Source organism: Diospyros lotus, chromosome 10 (genome assembly GCF_014633365.1).
Source record: "Diospyros lotus cultivar Yz01 chromosome 10, ASM1463336v1, whole genome shotgun sequence".
Classification (NCBI taxonomy): Eukaryota; Viridiplantae; Streptophyta; class Magnoliopsida; order Ericales; family Ebenaceae; genus Diospyros; species Diospyros lotus.
Window position 1 is genome coordinate 35,764,131 of NC_068347.1, and position 18,500 is coordinate 35,782,630.

Genomic DNA, 18,500 nt, shown 5'->3' on the forward strand with positions numbered 1-18,500 from the left:
TTCTGCCACACCATTCTGTTGGAGATTATAGGGACATGTGCTTTGGTGAAAAAATACCATTATCACTTAGATATGTCTCAAACTCGGATGAGAAGCATTATTTTCCATTATCCGATCGAAGAATATGGATGGATGTGTGAAATAATTTACGGACCATTTGATGAAATTTTCTTAAAACTGTGTAAACTTCAGATTTTTCCTTCATCAAGAATATCCAAAATACCTTGGTATGGTTATCAATGAAGGTGACAAACCAGCGAGTGTTAGTCAAATTTGGTACCCTAGTTGGTCCCCATACATCACTATGGATTATGTAGAAAGGTTTGGTTGGTTTATAGGCATGAATAGGATGTGAAGATTTAGTTTGTTTAGCAAGAATACATTGTTCACAGTTGAAAGAATCGCTAATTTTATTGCTAAATAAACGAGGATACAAAAGCTTTAAATAACGAAAATTCGGGTGGCCTAATCTCTTATGCCATAAGTGAATATTAGAATCTGAAATAGCAGAAGAAACAAAGGAATTTTGTAACCTAGGAATAAGAACAGAAGCAATAGCTAGTCCTTTCACATAGTAAAGGCCCTCTCTCTCCTCAGCATTGCCAATCATCCTCCCCAAAATTAGGTCCTGAAATACACGTTGAGTAGGAGAAAAAATTACTTTGCAGTTCATATCTCTAGTGACTTTGCTGATAGATAGCAGGTTACATCTTAAAGAGGGCACATATAAGACAGATTTTAGCCATAAATCATTTAAGTATACCGAACCTTTCCCTTCAACATACGATATTGTACCATCTGCCATAATCACCTTTATATTCCTATCACAACGTTTGTAATCCACCATGCCACACATGGATCCGATCATATGGTCAGAGGCCCCCGTATCAACAATCCAATCATTCCCATTTAGTAACTTAGAGAGATAGCAATTATAACTCTTACCTTGTGTCACTTGGGAGGTGGTTGGATTCATTACTTCCTCAGAATTGGAGGGTTCTGTAACCCCTGTTTGTTTAAAAACCCGCTGCAAAACCTCCAATTGATTAGAGGTTAAGGTAAAACTCTTACCTTCTTCTACATCCACTGCATAAGCTGCTTGTGGCCTCTTCTGATTCCGATTTCTTCCCTCCCAATTAGCAGGCTTCCCGTGTATTTTCCAGCAGGTTTCTTTAGTATGGTAAGGTCTTTTGCAGTGATCACACCAAGTTCGGTCTTTTGTATGATCTCCTCAAGGTGTTACTATCCTTTGCTTCAAGGCTGTAAGTGCTGCTCTATCCTGATTATTGACCTCAGGAGCTGTGTTTAAAATGACTTTTTTCCGACTTTCCTCCCTCCTAACCTCAGCAAAGGCCTCTTTGATGGAGGGAAAGGGTTTCATCCCTAGGAGCCTTCTGCAGACTTCATCTAAGTCCGGATTTAATCCATGTAGGAAATCAAATACCCGCTCTTTCTCCACAATCTTAACATATTTTACTCCATCCTTTGTACACTCCCATTGTATATCATAAAACAGATCCTTTTCTTGCCATAATTCAAATAGAATATTATAGTATTCAGTCACCGAATAGTTACCTTGGCGGGTGGTTCTGAAGACTAATCGCACCTCAAAGCATTGTGTTGTGTTCTCCATGTCTGAATATAGGCTCTGGATAGCATCCCATACGTCCTTTGTTGTCTTGTAGAATAAATAGGTTTGTCCTATCTTTGGCTCCATAGAATTGATGAGCCAAGCCATCACTATAGAGTTTTCAGCATCCCACGCTTCATGCTCAGTAGTTTCAAGATCTGGCTGAGGTATTACTCCTGTGAGATACCCCATTTTTCCTTTGCCTTTCCTCACCAACATAACCGACTGAGACCATTCTCGAAAATTGGTCTCATTAAGTTTATATTGTGTGATTTGCAGAGTATGGTGATCTAACGAGAAGGGAGAGGGAGAAGGGGTTGGAAGAATCGATCGAGAGGTTGTAGGACCGATATTGGAGGTTGCACTTGTGGTTGAGGAGTCGGCCATCTTGAGAAAAGTTGGTGTGCTGATTATTGAGAACCAAGCTCTGATACCATGAACAATTTCAGACTTGGATTTCTGATTGAAAAAGAACTCGAATGCACAGAAACTATTCTACCTCTTCTAGGATACAAGACTACTTTAAATACAGCTATACTTCTTATCTCTTAGCTAAAGATTAGGACATTTAAAATTAAAATACAATAACAGATTTGGAGTAATTCAAACTCCTTTATTTTCAGATATATCTTCTACTCTATCTTCTTATCTTCGTTGCATCTTTGAATTCCTTTTCCCTTTGTCCGGCTTTATCTTTTTATTCTAGGATTATTTTCAACAAAATCAAACTTGAGATATTGGCACTACTAGTGAGGCATAAATACTCCTAGGATCCATATGATTTTCCAAATACCTTTTTCACACAAGCATGATACAACATGCACCACCATTGTATGACTTGCCCAACTTTCTTTCACTATAAAGTGGATATCATGTCATCCACAGAAATGCAGTAGATTACTAGCCATTTTCAACTTACACAAAATAGTATAAGAGCTCAATGAATTGAATGCTAGTGAAAATTAGAGTTAAAAGAACTTACATTGGGTGTTTTGCCTGTTGGCTCCAAGTTGGATGCCGGTGATAAAGAAATCCCAACAGAAGATATAAAAAAATGTGTCATGAGCATAGTTGACACAGGAAAAGCAGAGGAAAACAGACGGTGCATAACTAAATAATCAAATGATCAACTTAATGAATTAAAGATGTCTTCATTAGTTTCAGAAAATAATTTAATGTTTCACAATTTCACCTCCTTTTACTCTTCGAAAGCCTGGAATTGGCTGAGCATCAGCAACCATTTTGCTGAACACATCATCAAAAATCACTCGAGTTTTGGCACCAGATACCTCTATGCTTACCTGACATAGAAGTTTATCAAATAGCGCTAATTAAAGCTGAAAGAAAGCTAAGAATATGTAAGAATTGTGATATATTTCAACATGTTACTAGGTTTCTAACCCATAACATTGTGCATAATCACCCACAAAATCAAGGCAGATCAGACAGGTGAAGTGCTTCAAGTATTTATGCAACTGTAAATTCTTTCAAAGCTAAAACGGCGTTACAATTAACTACCAACATGGAAAAATATGAGTGCAACTAAAAGGAGAACATTTGGATCTATGAAAAAGATGATTTCAACATATCAGAAGATAATCGATAGATGCATCTATGAGGAAAAATCGAATCACGGATGGAATAGAAGAGTATAAGGAAAAGAGTTAGACTAAGATCAAATAAAACTGCCACAAGATATAATAGCTTTACAAAAGATATCATCAAGAATATAGACAACTGGAGAGCTAGAAATCTTTGTAGCAGACGACCCCATCTAGTGAGATTAAGGCTTGTAACGATGATGAACATTGCATAATCCCATAAACAAGCTATTTATACTCTACAACCAAAGATTGTCATACCTTTAGTTCATTGGTCTTGCCGGTACCACTTGTAGTAACTGAAAAATCTTCAAATTCAGAAGTTGAGATTCCAGCAATTTCTATACCAAATTTAAGTGGTTGGATAAAAAAAGACATTCAGCAATACCACTTAGAAGTTAATAAATGGAAATGAGAAAATGACTGCTTTTTGGACCTGATGACAAAGCACAAACAGCAAATAACATTTTTGGGCATGCCCTGCAAGATAGAGATTTCAACAATATTACACAATGGATGGACAAATTCGATGAAAAGGTTTTGGAAGTGAAGAGCATGGCATGCATCCTCAACTACTCTCAAAGTGCAGTTTCATCAAAATATGGGAGAATATATTATCAATCTTATCCTCAGTTCACTCAGAGGATACAAAGACAGAAGGGATGGTAGGAAGGAATAGTTGTCATTCTTTTGCATTACTGCAAGAGAAAAAACTATTTTTGAAGGAGAATTTCTCCATTCAATTCCTCTCATTTTTGGAAGGGCAGAAAGCAATCCTCCTTTTCTTCTTATCAATAGTTGGTGGGGAAACAAATTCCTCACTACCGTCTTCCCTCCCTTCCCCTTTTCCCCGCTCTCCATTCTACCAATACCAGCAAAGTGTCAAGGTTACTAAGTGAACCACCTATTTCTAAAGGAGATACAGAGGCTTTCCCAATTCAATTAGATTACATCAAGGATCAACAATGAGACCTTACCTTTTAGCTCTTGTTATGGACAAAATCACAAAACACATCCAAGAAGGATCAATTTGGTATATATCATTCGTAGATAATATAGTCTTGGTGGATAAAACAGAAAAAAGTGTGAATAATAAACATAAATTATGGAGAAACTTCTTACAGTCCAAAGGTTTTAAATTACGCAGGTCAGAAACTAAGTATTTAGAATGTAAATTCAGTAAAAATACAAGTGTTGACAATATTAAACTTGGAGATCAATTTATTCCAAAAAGATCAATTTCAATATCTCGGACCAATTGTTCATAAAGATGGGGAGATTATGGACGATGTTACTCACAGAATCAAGGTGAGATGATTAAAGTGGAGAACTGCAAGTATTTTATGTGATCAGGATTTTTCTTATAATTTGTCCATTAAAAGAAGTGCAAATTAAAGAGGAGGCAAAAATCAGGAAACAAGCTAAGAAAATACCGGAAAAGATAAAGTTTCAGAAAAGAGAAAGCGTAGCATCAAATAAATTTGAGTGAACTCAAATTGTGTGGATAAATTGAATACGCAATTGAATAATCATAAAAAAAAAAAGGAAAAAAAAAAACCACCCACCAATTTGAAGAAGCAAAACCAAACACAATGCTGATAACTACAAATACATGATGATTTATTTACAGAAAAAACAATACATGATGATTTTCAGATTGAAAATCTACCTTTGCAAAAGGTTGTAAAGACGCATTGACGATTAACATGCGTAAGAAAATGACAGGGACAATCGTATACCCTCTCTACCATGCAAAAGAAATGAGAATTACCAAAAGTTTCAGTTTGCATTGGCGCAAGCGGGAAGAGACCAGAGAGAATCCCAAACAATCGGTAAGACGAAAAGGCATCTCAGGGAAGCATAAATAAACAAAATAACATCGAAATAAAAACAGAAGCACAAAAATTCAACCGTCTCAGAGGGAAGAAAATTCAGAGGTATTGTAAAACTAATAAACCCATGTCAGATATTCAAAGGAGAAGAGAACCCATGTACAGAAAGTGAAAATGAAGAAAGAGAAGTTACTCACTTGGAGGCAGAGAGGGTGGAAGGCATAACAAACTTGGGAGATGCGAGGCTGGCCATTTGTGGAAGGGCAAAAGAAGGAAGCTTCTGAGACCGGAAGTGGAAGGCGATGGGGCTGAGCTTCAGAGCCATCATTTTCCCTCTTTGCTCCAGTCCAGAGAGGGTGGGCTAGGTTTCTCCGCGAGTTATTTGAAAAGTCTACGACTTTACATTGACGTGCAAAGATAACACCAATAAAATGAAATAAAAATTAATGGAGACGATTTTGATCTGTTTTTCTCTAAATTTTTATTTTTATAAAAATAGATTAAAAAAAATACTTAATAATGCTTTTAACAACATTAATCTCAATAATTTTTAAAAAAATTAAATTTATTGTTACCTGAATTTAACACACTATCTTTACGTCAAAAAAAATATTAATAATCATTTCTTCTTTTAATGTCCTTTTATTTTATTCTCATTTTCTTTTATCCTTTCTCTCAAATAAATAAATAATATATATATATTTCTTGTTAATTTTTTTAAAATACACTAAATGACATATGTATTATTTTTTTTATTTATAAAAATTAAAATAAATTTATTCAAATAAGAAAGATAAGTTTATTTAAAAAATCTAAATAATATGTCACGTAACTTTTTTTTTAAAAGTCTTCAGATGAATTTGACGAATATAATGAAAAATACTTTTATTTAGAATACTTTTTATATCTCATTTTTTTCGATCTATATTTTGATTAACAAACACTACTTTATTATTTATATTTCTTTTCATTCATTTTACTGCTAGTTCTCTCTCTTAATATTATAATATGCTTGGGATATTACTCTTCTTTTATTTTGAAACGAGTCCTATAAAAAAAAATAAGATGATACTTTATTTTTAAGTCATAATTAACTTATTCTTAACTCACATTTATGTAAAAATTAATATTCTTTATCTTCAATTCACGCAAAATTATCAATATGACATATTAGTACCATGTATTATCTTTTTTTGTACTGCATTCTTAAATTGTTCTTTACATTATCAATGTGCTATAATTAGTACTCGCTAGCAGTTGTATAGCGTCTTTAATTAAGATACCCTAAAAATTTTAGACAAAAACTTGGCTAAAGGCCAAATTCATTTCCCTGTGGAATTCAAAAATATTTGTAATTATTGTTTGCCACTTCAATTTAAGGCGTCTTTGGGTTAGAGCTCATGAATGTATGGCATAATATTAGCAATTGGATGGGCAAAGCACTTCCACATGTTGGCTGCAGCAGCCAGAGCTGCTCAAAATTAGATTCTTCACAAACCATGCGTCTGTCTGGCAGTGCTTTACCATGGAAAAGAAAACAGTCTCCACAAGGATGTTATTCATGGAATGTAAGCAAGTGTTGATTAATCTACAGTCTTAACCCTTGTACTCCTCAACCCATCTCTCTCTCTTGCTGTCAAAAACAAGCAGCTCAACTAGAACATAAACAAACTGACTGCAAAGTAAATATGAAACTACGCTTCAGACACATCCATGCTCTCACCGACAGAAGCTGGTAACTGGGAAGTCAAATCTTGGTCTTCTTCACCATCAGACGGTTGAGACTCGTGTTTTGCAGCGGCCTGCAACACCCGGTTCTGAACATCTGAAGAAGATGGTGATGTTGGCAGTCTGATGCCGTTGGTTTCTAATTTCCCAGCAGCCCATGAAATCGCCCGACCTCCCAGTCTAACAGGAGCCAGCAATAGCCTACGCACGACAGCATAAATTGGCAATTCATCAGCACTGTCAGAATTTAAGCGGAACAGAGAAGCACGTACGATACACAGAATCCTATATATATTCCTATCCATGTCGTTCAACTACTTAATCATATTCTGCTTGCTAGTTCCGACTTCTATAATGCATCACATTCTGCCTCAGGCTCATCTTGTCAATGATGCACGAATAATACAGGGACCACTGAGATGTTGAATAACATCCTTGGGAATATAGTTCCCGGCGTAATTTTTTTTCACCACGATCACCTAGTCATGACATGACTACCCAAAAGAAGATAAAAGCATTATTTGGGAGAAGAAATTCATAATGAAGGTAATTGTGCTCGTGGCCTAAAGATCATATTTGTAGGAACTTTCTGATTCCGCATGACCACCATATATGTGACAAGAGAGCTACCAAAATAAAATGAAAACCCAAATCATTCTTTCTTTAGCACATTCACAACAAAGTGCTACATGGTTTTACCTCACATCTTTCTTGAAATCTCCAGCATCCTCATAAGAAGCAATCCTCCGATATATAGTCTGGGGAAAGTCACAAATACAAGAAACTATGGAATAACAGGCATAAAAAACTAAGGAAAAGGATATTTTGCTTATCTCTTCAACCAGGAACACGAAATCATAAAGCATTGCCAGGTAAATAGGAAATGCAAATCTGATGATTGCCCCTTTCATCTCTAGTCACTATTTATATTTACATTATACTGACAGTAGAAAGAGTAAATTTGACAGACAACTTTGATTGGATTATTACAACTCAAGATCAACATATCCATTAGATTGCTTGTTTAACGAATAGGTTCTATTTTTCCTGCCAGGCAATGTACAGTATAACACTTTTTGTCAGGTGGAAAGTTTACTTGTTATCAAAATGTAATAGGAATAAAAGAAACTTGTGGCAGGTCGTGAGAAAGCATGTTTCTAAGTAGTATTAAACACAAAGGACAACATTTAGAGTTTGTCTAATATCCTCTACAGAAATTTTTAATTGTTACCTGACCAAGACCAATAATGCCAATAAGTTGTAGTGTCGTCTCCCACTCTGAAACCAAAAAAAAAGGCATGCCCAGTTAAAAGGAACAAGCATTAGATAATGAGCCTATGAACCATGAGTAACATCCCCATAACTGTCAATTTTTTTGGATGATTGATCCAAAAAATGTCTGAATGATCTTTTCTTGAGATAATTTGATCTTAAAGTTCAAGTTTTATCATAACATCATCCACATATTTGGTTTTCAATCTTCTCAACTTAAGACCTCTAGATTCTATAGGATTCCTCTATTTCTCGAGCTTAGTATTCACTTTTTTTGTCTCATCAACCAAGGCAATATCATCTGCAAATAGCATATAGCAAGACACCTCTGCCTGGATATGTTTAGTGAGTTCATACATTACTAGGACAAAACAATTATGTCTTAATGCAAATCCTTGATTTAATAGAATTATAATTGAGAAAGCTTTAGTATCCCTTTCACATGTTCTGACATGTGTTTCTGCTCCCTGATACATGTCTTCAATAACCTGCATATAAGCAATTCAGACTCCTTTCTTTTGTAAGACCCTCCACAAGACTTCTCTAGAAGTTTGTCAATGAACTTTTTCTAAATCCATAAACATTATATGTAAATCCTTTTTTTATCTCGATATCTTTCCATAAGGTGCCTTAGTAAGGTTGTGTAGAAATGACCCTCCCACGACCCTCATAAAGTGGGAAGCCTCATGCACTAGAGACACCCTTTAACCATATATGCACATATCAAAGATCAATTTGATTGCTTCCTAGTAAAAGTAGACTTGATTTTCAGTTACAAGAGAAGAAAATATGCATACCTAGTATTGCGTATAATGCTGCAACTGAACCCTGTGGATGGAGAAGTCATGTTAATTAACATTACATGTAAATGGAACTGAAAATATGTTACCACATGATAGTAGGAGATAGTTATACACAAAATGAAACTATTGAAGAAAGAAAATATTGACTCTGCACATCTATTGTTGGTACATTCTGCAAGAAACCCTACAGGTAAAACACAAAAAGAACACAGTAAAATGAGTCTTACCACCCCATAACCAAGGACTTTTACTGGAGTAGGCTTGATATCTTCTAAAATCGCTTCAGCTTCCTGATATCCCAAATTTGCATTAGCATATAATTGAGACTTTGGACAACCATTAATCAAATCAAAGTGATGACCAAGTATATATAATATTTAACTCAAACTGACAATCAAACCATGTTTCATTGAAGGCTGAAGAATATCAGATATAGCAATGAAATAAATCTCCCGGGTAATGATGGTTGAACAAATATACATGAGAGTAGTGACCTAGCCTGTCATATAGAAACTTCTTTTTTTCATAGATTTAGTTTGAACAAAGCATGGGGCTTGAAGTTAAAATTAGAACAAGCTTACTCCTGGTGGTATATTCTACATGAGTGGAGCTTGTTTTATTGAAGGCTGGTGAAATCTTAACAAAATTATTTCCTCATTTTTTTCTACTGTATATATAGCCCATAGGAGCACTCACTTGGTGTTTTCTATATCTTGTTTAGTGGCTTGTGCTTTAAATAATTTCTGTGACTATTAGTTCACCTTTAAGGTGTAACAGTCATCAGTTTCATATTTAGTTCACCTTTAATGTGCAAGTAAATACATCTTGATCACCAGAACAAACTTTCAAATGTCTAATGGAACATTCTAGTTAACTTATGTGGTACGTCAATAGCCTCAAGTAACACTTTTTAAATAGGTTACACTCAAAAGAAAGAGTGGGATGGCCTCTGATAAAGAGGACAAGGAGAGAGGCAAAGGAATAAAGATATGAGCAGAAAAAGACACAGATAGCAGAAGAATGTAGAGAAGGTGTGAACAGCGTAGAAAAACAAGACGAGTACAAAATCATAAAAAGAGGAGAAATAGATGAAATAAGGAGTAGCTGGAAAATGACGAAGCAGCAGGAAGAGCAGAAGACAGTGACACAAAGCTATTCCAATATTCTCACTTTATTCGTGCTCGACAACTAATTTTCTTTACGAGAATAATCCTGCTATTTGGCCTTCATATAAGCCTAAAAGCACGGATATTCTCTAAAATTTGACAACTTAATAGTGTGGTATAATATCAGCAGAATAGATTCACTAAATCCCCTAACAACACCATGAAAACTGCACCAATATTATTTGAGATATTCATGACAATATTTGCGCTTGATATGTCAACTATCAAACAAGCTTTATCTTTTTATAAGTGCCATATCAAAATAGATATCAGTTATCTAGTAAAAAATAGATATCAGTTATCAAGTTTTACTAGATGTTGCAGCAGTTTTATTTCTCTAAAGGTCGACATAGGCTCTCATGCAACAGAAACATTGTGGGGGAAAGAACTAGATAACCACCCCCATACATCAATGAGAACAATATAGAGAAGAAAGAGATAGACTAACATAATAAAGAAGAAAAATGTAAAAAGAGAATGCAGGTGGGATGCAACAATAGAGAAAAGGAAAAAATGAAGACAAGGGAGTGCTTCCCATTCAAGAAAAATAAAAAATAAAAAATAAAAAAGCCTAGAAGAGCAGAGAAGATGAGTGCGGAAGTTAAAAAGGAAATAAGATAAGGGAGGAACACTAGAAAAGCATTGCAGGAGTAGAGAGCTTTGGCATGGTAATTGTAATACCAATAACTATAAGTTCATTAATCATCATTATCTTCCTATAAGCTCATTATAAACTTGACTGTGCCACTAGGTCTTTTTGTTGATAAAATTTTTATCTGGAGAAATGGTATCCAAGGGGATTCCATCTTTATACAAACTCCAAACTCCAAAGCATTATACACACTATTGCTACACTGTATGTACAAAATCTAGAAATAGCTCTATGGAGGTATACAAAACCCTGAAACCCCACTATAAAAGATATTCAAGAAAAAATTCCCTTCAACTTACAAATATACACTTTCTATTCAAGTTATAGAGCCTAGTCCAACCAAAATTGGTTAAGGTTATAGGTAGCAGTTGATACTAATAATAGGTTTAATGTACATTAATTAGTTAAATCTTGTCCCGACTTGACAGTAGCTAAAAGAGGAGGGACACGTCATTTAATTGACTGCCAGTGTGAAACTTTGTCAGTCCCCTTAAGAATGCTAAAGAATTTGACATAAAGGAAGTAATTTATTAGTAGCATACAAAACCTTTCCAACAACTGGGTTGAAGAGTGTTACACCTTGCTTTGAAAACTTTAGAGGTACAGTGTACTTCACCAATGAAATCAAGGAAGTACAGTAAAAAGATCTCAAATGCAGAGATAACTCACAAGCATGTGATAGAAGGCAACCAAAAAATCATGATTAACAGGGAGAGAGAATGTGAACAAGATTACAACTTGGAAGAAAAAAGAAAATAAAAACAAGAGCAGTGTGTTGTACCTCGTTGAGTATGGTAAGTGCTGTCTCCGGTTTCAGCTTCTTAATCCGAAGACATTCATTGGCCCAAGACCGAAAGCCACCCTGAACCAGGTATGGTTGCTATTGAAGGCCAAAAAAAAAAAAAATCTAAATTAATATCATCTGTTATGAAATGCCAAATAAGGAAAATAAGTTGGAAAATTTTCTTGTATGACCCAACAATTCAATCCAATCCCTGTGTCCCATCCATTTTATTCCATTTGAATGTTCTGGATTTTATTATCCCATGCCAGAAAACTAAGCAACCACCTCACTTGGCATTGTCCTATTGAGATCCATGTTGGGTATACCCATCTAGAAAATACTTAAGAATGTAAAAGTACAATCCAGTGTTAAAAACTTTTACTTCAATCAGACAGATGTGTTATCTTTTTCTATTTCTTGTGTTTTATTTATCACTGTATTTTTCTTTTTGGCTAAGAGTACACCATATTGTTTATTATCCATTAAATAGATAATGAACATTGTTTTATTCTGTAAAGGGAAAATACAAAACTATAAGCTTACAATTTACACATTTTATTAAAAAAAAAAAAAAAAGCTTATAAAGATCCAATCTAAGTGGAAGTAAGAAATTCCAAAATGATTTTAGTTCTACCAGAATTACAGTTCATGAAAGGTTACAGTCAAGGCCATCAAAACACAATCTTATATGACAAGTTGTAAAGGGGGAATGAGCCTTAAGCAAAACTGAAAAGCAAATATAGATAAATTCCAAAATCATTGGAGATGTTAATGTTTCCTTCAAACCTTAAAAAGATTTCAAAGTCTTGTCCCAATAAAGAAACAAGTGGCAACTAGCTTCAGTATCACCACAATTGTTGAATTTCTGAAACCCAAACTAATAACTGGTTTGGTAAATAGATCCAAAACTTGTCCATGCAAAGTATTTTAAATTTCATGATCGGTAAGCTTGCTTTACATCATTCACTCTTTTCTTAATTCAGGATTAATTTACTTCTAAGCTTAGTCTATTCACGGAAAATATAGTTAATGACAATGAGCTTTGAACTATACTTGCCTTAACCCCGAGTTTCCTGAGTGATCTTGCTATGCCCTTGGAGCAAGAACCATCAGCATCCATAACTATGACCTTGGACCTGTCCTATAGGTAGAAGAAAAACATTACACTAAACCATTTTCTTAAAATTTTGATTCAAACAAGGAAAAATGTCACTGGAAGGCACAAGTTTCAACCTTAATTCTGGTGGAGCAGTACAACATAGATCTTACACATTTTATCAGTTTAACCATCATATCCTATTCCAGGCTTTTAACTTATATGCATGATAGCCAAATTAATAAAACAAAAAACTCAAGGAATATTAATTTGACAAAATATTACCTAGTGGTATTAATTCATATTTTCTCACTTTATGGAAAAACTAAAGCAAAAGGTAAAAAATAAATTAAATTAAAGACGAATTGGTTTTTAGTGAATGAGTAATAGGAAACATAAAAAGACAGGACAGGTGTGGAAATTTGTTGAACTTTTCAGTCTTGGGGGTCCAAGAACACAATAATAAAAAATAATATCTTATATCATGCACTTTACTTGGCTTCCTTGGAACTGCTAAAACATGTAGGGTACGCAGTCATATGCAAACACAACCATACGCACTTGAATAATCTTCAAGTTTCGTATGACAGCAGCAATCAACAAATCTTCAAGGTCTTTTCCACTCTTCACTAAATTCCGTAAAGAACTATTAACCTGAAAAGTGAAATAGGAAGGAAGTAATGAAAGAAATGTTCAAATAAAAGAAATTAGCGATAAATGTTTTGATTGTGATAACCAACCTCAGGTAATGTTATACTCTGGTATCGAAACCGAGCTGCTCGTCGAAAATCAGGGATGCCATCTCTTTCCCTGAGAAACTTCACAAATACAAAGCCCAGACAACGACCATTGACGGTTAGATGATCTGAATTTCCTTCCTTTTTGGTTATAGTTCAGAGGATTAGATCTTCAGAAATGTAATGACGAGGAACATTTTCTGGTTTGGACGGAAGAAGGTATCAAAACAGAATTGCATGTTTAAACTTGAAAAGTTTTACAGCATCTTTCATCATAGGGAATGTCAGGCAATTCTGTGCCAATATTGTGAAAAATAAGAGTGTAGTTAAGATGAGAATGTTACAAAGTATGCATAGGCATACAAGAAATGATTAAATAAAAAATTAGAGCATACACAATAAGGCGGAAGTGGTGCCTATTTAATATAGGAAGCAGGAATCACAATTAAAATGGTTAGAACAAGTGAGCAGAAGACTGATGGACACCCTGTGAGACAAGTGGATGAAATGAAGAAAGTTTGTAGCAAAGATGGGGAGGAAGACTAAGAAAACTTGATGGAAAACCCTTAAACATGACATAGGATAATGGCCTTACAAAGGATATGGTGAGTGGATGAAATGGGGGAAGTTGTGGCAAACATGAGGAGGAAGACCAAAGGATGCTTTGTGGAAAACCTTTAAACATGACATAGGAACATGATGGCCTTACAGAGGATATGCCCATAGATAGACATGGATGGAGGTCTAAAGTTTATATAGTTGACCCATGGAAACTTTGAAAACACAAATAAAAATGATACAAAGTCCAAAAATCAAAAGACAATAATGGTGAAATAATAGGGAATATAATAATTTAGCCCAAACCAAAGAAGTATCACATATCAAGAGAGCAAGCATTCCACAAAAGAAAAGGCTAGAAAAATTAACAGTATCTTGCCTCGGGCCGGACGTCAATAAGCACAGCATTCTCCTTTCCTCTTAAGAGCTCCAAAGTTGATTTAGGAGATAAATCACCCGCATATCCACCGTAAGTAAAAAGCCAAAAAGAACCCCTGCACAGATCTGATAAACAGTAACATTTTCCATACGACTTATTTGGGGGGCAAACAGTTTTTCCAACCTTGCTCTGGCATGCACACTCTCTCAACACCAAAAACAATAGAAAAGAAGTAGAAGAATAAAGAAATGCCATACCACAAAGTGGCTGACGTTCCAATAAAAAGAACAAAGGGGACAACTGGATCACTCGGGTCCAAACCAATATTTTTCTCCAATCCCTCCAAAACAATGTAGATCTTCTTACAGCACATGAAATATCAGAATAAAGAGTCATGAGATGGAAATCTTAATGTAGTAGAAGTAAACCAGGTGCTGGCTTCCAATATTTCCGCATTAAGAACTCCTCAAGTGCAAAGAAAGTTTAGGATACCTCCATGGGAGACCAAAAAACACATACACCCAACAAGAAAAGATCCAAGAAATACATTTACCATTTTCAAATTTAATTTCATCAAAGACTTTTTCTTTTCCTCAAGAATTCCTATCATTTACAACAATTAACCAGACAAACCAACACACGCTCAAGGGTGATTTCCTACCTTAAGGATTTTGAGATAAGTATGAATCAATGAATGGATCTCATGTATTGATATATGCTTTGTAAATGAAAATGAATTAAAGTTACCTGTTGGAAAGCTGTCCCAACTGGACTTAAGATTTTAATTACCCTTTCTTCAGTCAAATTTAGCACATTCTGAGCATCTGGAGGAAGCAAATTCTTTGCGGATCCATAAGCATAAATACAGTTTGTGATTCCCTGATTCAGAGAATTCTCAATTTGAACAATTGCATGCCTCAAGACATCAACAATAACCATACCCACTTTACTTGAGGATTCTTTCAAGTTAGTAGAGAATCCTGTCAATTTATTAGCTGTTAATTCTCCCATTTGATCAACAGAAGAGTTAACTTTACCAACAATCTTATCAACTGCATCTTTAGCGCTGCTTAAAGCAGCTTCTAAGGATGAAGTAACCCCACCAATTGAGTTTCTCAGAGCACTTTCTCCCTTACTGACTGAAGAATTAATAGACCCATTAATCCCAGAAAAAACTTCCTCAATATTTGTTTTCACAGTGGACAAAGAAGCATTATCCATGGCCAATGAATCAGATAAAGCAGCAGGATCATCTGGAATAACATCTGTAGTTGTAGTTTGAGGGCCCACAGGCTCTGGTAAGATATTTGTATTTTCAGTTAATTGATCTGTGAAGCCCATCAGTTCTTGATCCCCAGCAGACGCAGTGGAACTTGCTACAATCTCCTGATTTCCCATTTCTACATAGTATGGCACATTCATTCCACCCGTTGAATTACTTGAGGCATTGATGAATTCATATTTAACATCAGCTAATTTGTTCGGGCAGGGGGTTGTGGTAGTGAAACCCATGAATCCTGATTGTTCTCCGCCATCAATAGAATTAGAGCAGAACGATGTGGCAGCTTCTGCCCTTAAAGAAAATGCCTGAAGATGGTTTCCACTTGACAAGCCCAAAATCTCCCTTGCTTCCAAAACGCATCTAAAGTCAGATGCCTTCCTATGCAAGGACAATGGTCGCGATCCTCCATGTAAACAAATCTGTAAGATCGATAGTTTCATATACATGAACAAATTTTTACATCATTTATCCATACAGTAAAGTGCTAATGTAACAAATGTTATAAACCAAATCATCAAAAATGTAAAAAGAAATATTGTTAGATGCCTTTACATGAAAATCTTGAAGAGAATGAACTCTTGCAGAAGTCACCATAAATGTGATTCTCAGTTAAACTGCCTTCTGCTCTTTCAGAAATAAAATGGATTTAAGGAGTTACAAGACAGACATAAGGAATGAAGTTATAGATCTGACCTTTACATGCATGCCCTCTAAGATTAAAGCATCAAAATCTAGCTGTTAGAATCCGTTATCGAACTAATGTTACCTTAGGGAAGCCAGTCCCTCCTCCCCACAAGCCCTACATTTGTTTTATGAAGGATGCTATACTGTGATTTCAATAGTCAAGTAAATGACAACTAAAATAAAGAATAAGCTGTATCTTTTTTTCTGTTTCTTTTTTCGTTTCTTTTACCTTGGAAAGAGCTTATTCATTGTTTAAACATTTGGAAATCAATCAAGAAAGGACAATAGTTAATCACAGAAATAATTCTCCAGATCTCGAAAGGATAATTTCCTTGATTAAACTAGAATCTGGCAATTATCATCGTGATTGCCACGTCTCTGCATGTGCCTACATCTATCCAGTAACTCGGTTTGGATCTTAGCAGCTGACTATTGCTCCCAGCTGTTTATTCCCTGCTGAACACAGGAGACTGTAAAATGAACTATAGGAGGCTGTTATGCTGGAGATATATGAGATACCAATTCTCTCTCTTACTGTTGATCCAAAACAAATTATGAGCCTAAATGTATGTTATTCTCTACAGGTACAAATGCCTGCTAACGGGTATATACGCGTCTATCCATCAACACATTGAGAATCAGTGCAGACCACTGGACAGAGTTGAGAATTATACGATTAGATGTCTAACACACACCCAATTAGTTGTGCAAATAAACCTATTAAACTTCACATGAACCTTCATATGTAGCACGGTCCAATATATACGGTTAAAGATAGGCTGCATTGCTTATAGAATTTAATCCAGAAGCAGGAACGTACTTTATGCAATAGGAATTAAAAAAGGGGGAAACGAACAGTAAGAGGGCGACTGCTGCCGATTTGTAGTAAAGCAAAGCATTGATTAAAGAAAATGATAGTCAAGCAAGCAAACATTCTCACCTGCGAATGAAAGGAGCAACAGCTGGTGGTAGCTGAGCAAACAGGCATCGTTGTCATGCAACCAGAGATAAATTTTTGTACTGGGTAACCAGTTTCCGTGGACTCTCTTTTCCTTGTTCACTGAACTCTCATTTTAATTGTGCTTTTTTGTCGAGTGTAAGCAACGTATTGAAAAGGATTGACCTCAGTGGAACCCAGCCACCAAGATTCTATAGACACTCCACTCACAATGGAAGAAATTCGGGAACAAAAAGAAGGAAAGAAAGAAAGCAATTCATCGAAGTTAGTTCGTTCTAAAATCGGTTCCAGGAATAGGTGTCATCCAGGCAGGCAGGCAGGCACCACCCTGCGACTGCATAAACACATCAAACTTTTTGGAAGCTGAAAGGAAGAAACTGTATGAGGAAGAGAACGAGCAACTCAGACAGACAGACAAGACAGAGTGGTTTCGATGGGAATATAAAATTCAGGGGAAGGGGAGGTTTTGGTTTTGGATATTGTGAAGAAAATTATCATCCAATGATAAAGCAGATAGAGGTATGGTGATTGGGAATCGGGGAATCAATCGCGCGGCTTGCCGAATGAATGAATCCCTTGCCTTCGTCTCCGCCTCTTATTTTCCTCTCGATTTATTATTATGAGGGCATGCGTATGTATGGCTGTGGGGAGGAGAGTGGGTGGGGACAGTCTTGGGTCTGTCTCTCCCTTGGGAGAAAGTTTTCTGCGCTTCTGAGACACACTAATGTCACTAGCTAGTTCGTGGCACCATAACATATTCATTTGAATGAGGAGCACAAAATTGTTACGTTGTTTGTTTGACGCTGCCAAAATTAGAAGGGATTCACTCCTGCATTTTTGCATTGGACAAACTGGACGCAGGTAATAAAACGAATTTCGTTAGAAATATCTTTAAATTCAATGTAGACAACAAAACAAATTTTATTAGAAAGATTTGAGTTATAATCCTTTTAAGTAAAAAATAAAACTTTTAATGTAATTTATGTTATAAATCAATTAAAAATACAAAATAAATCATTTTCTTGAGCATTTTATTTGTGGAGTATAAGGAAAAAACCAAGAGTATGTTCTAACAGAAGTAACAATGGATATAGCATATGTTGAACCATATGGCGGCCTCCTCATTGAGTTGGGTCAGATAAGTGAAAGCGATGAAACCGACTGTCCATTTTGTGAAGGCAGGCAGGCACGCGAAAGCAGTTACAAGCTTCTGATAAAAAACCAACCAGAGAGCAGACTGGGTTGGTACAAAATCTGGTTTAGAATCGAAATCCCTTGTGTTGTGTTGACCCAAAAACCAGAAGCACCGAGCCTAGTGAGTGGAGTAAGAGAAGATTT

The 18,500-nt window shown here is 35.6% G+C and overlaps 2 protein-coding genes across 2 annotated transcripts; both read right to left on the reverse strand.

Annotated features, from left to right (window-relative positions):
* Positions 1–2,122: 2,122 nt before the first annotated feature.
* Positions 2,123–5,460, reverse strand: LOC127811411 (uncharacterized). The gene is made up of 5 exons (XM_052351256.1): positions 5,261–5,460; positions 3,668–3,711; positions 3,493–3,572; positions 2,823–2,931; positions 2,123–2,626 (listed from the first exon to the last, which is right to left on the reverse strand). The coding sequence occupies exons 1-5, from the start codon at positions 5,389–5,391 to the stop codon at positions 2,583–2,585; spliced, it is 408 nt and encodes a 135-aa protein (XP_052207216.1). The 5' UTR covers positions 5,392–5,460; the 3' UTR covers positions 2,123–2,582.
* A 1,131-nt stretch (positions 5,461–6,591) lies between these two features.
* Positions 6,592–17,778, reverse strand: LOC127810814 (uncharacterized). Its single transcript, XM_052350367.1, has 13 exons — positions 17,145–17,778; positions 14,986–15,939; positions 14,496–14,596; positions 14,239–14,353; positions 13,305–13,382; positions 13,126–13,218; positions 12,526–12,609; positions 11,466–11,564; positions 9,094–9,156; positions 8,861–8,891; positions 8,023–8,069; positions 7,491–7,549; positions 6,592–6,992 (listed from the first exon to the last, which is right to left on the reverse strand). The coding sequence occupies exons 1-13, from the start codon at positions 17,199–17,201 to the stop codon at positions 6,758–6,760; spliced, it is 2,016 nt and encodes a 671-aa protein (XP_052206327.1). The 5' UTR covers positions 17,202–17,778; the 3' UTR covers positions 6,592–6,757.
* Positions 17,779–18,500: the final 722 nt, after the last annotated feature.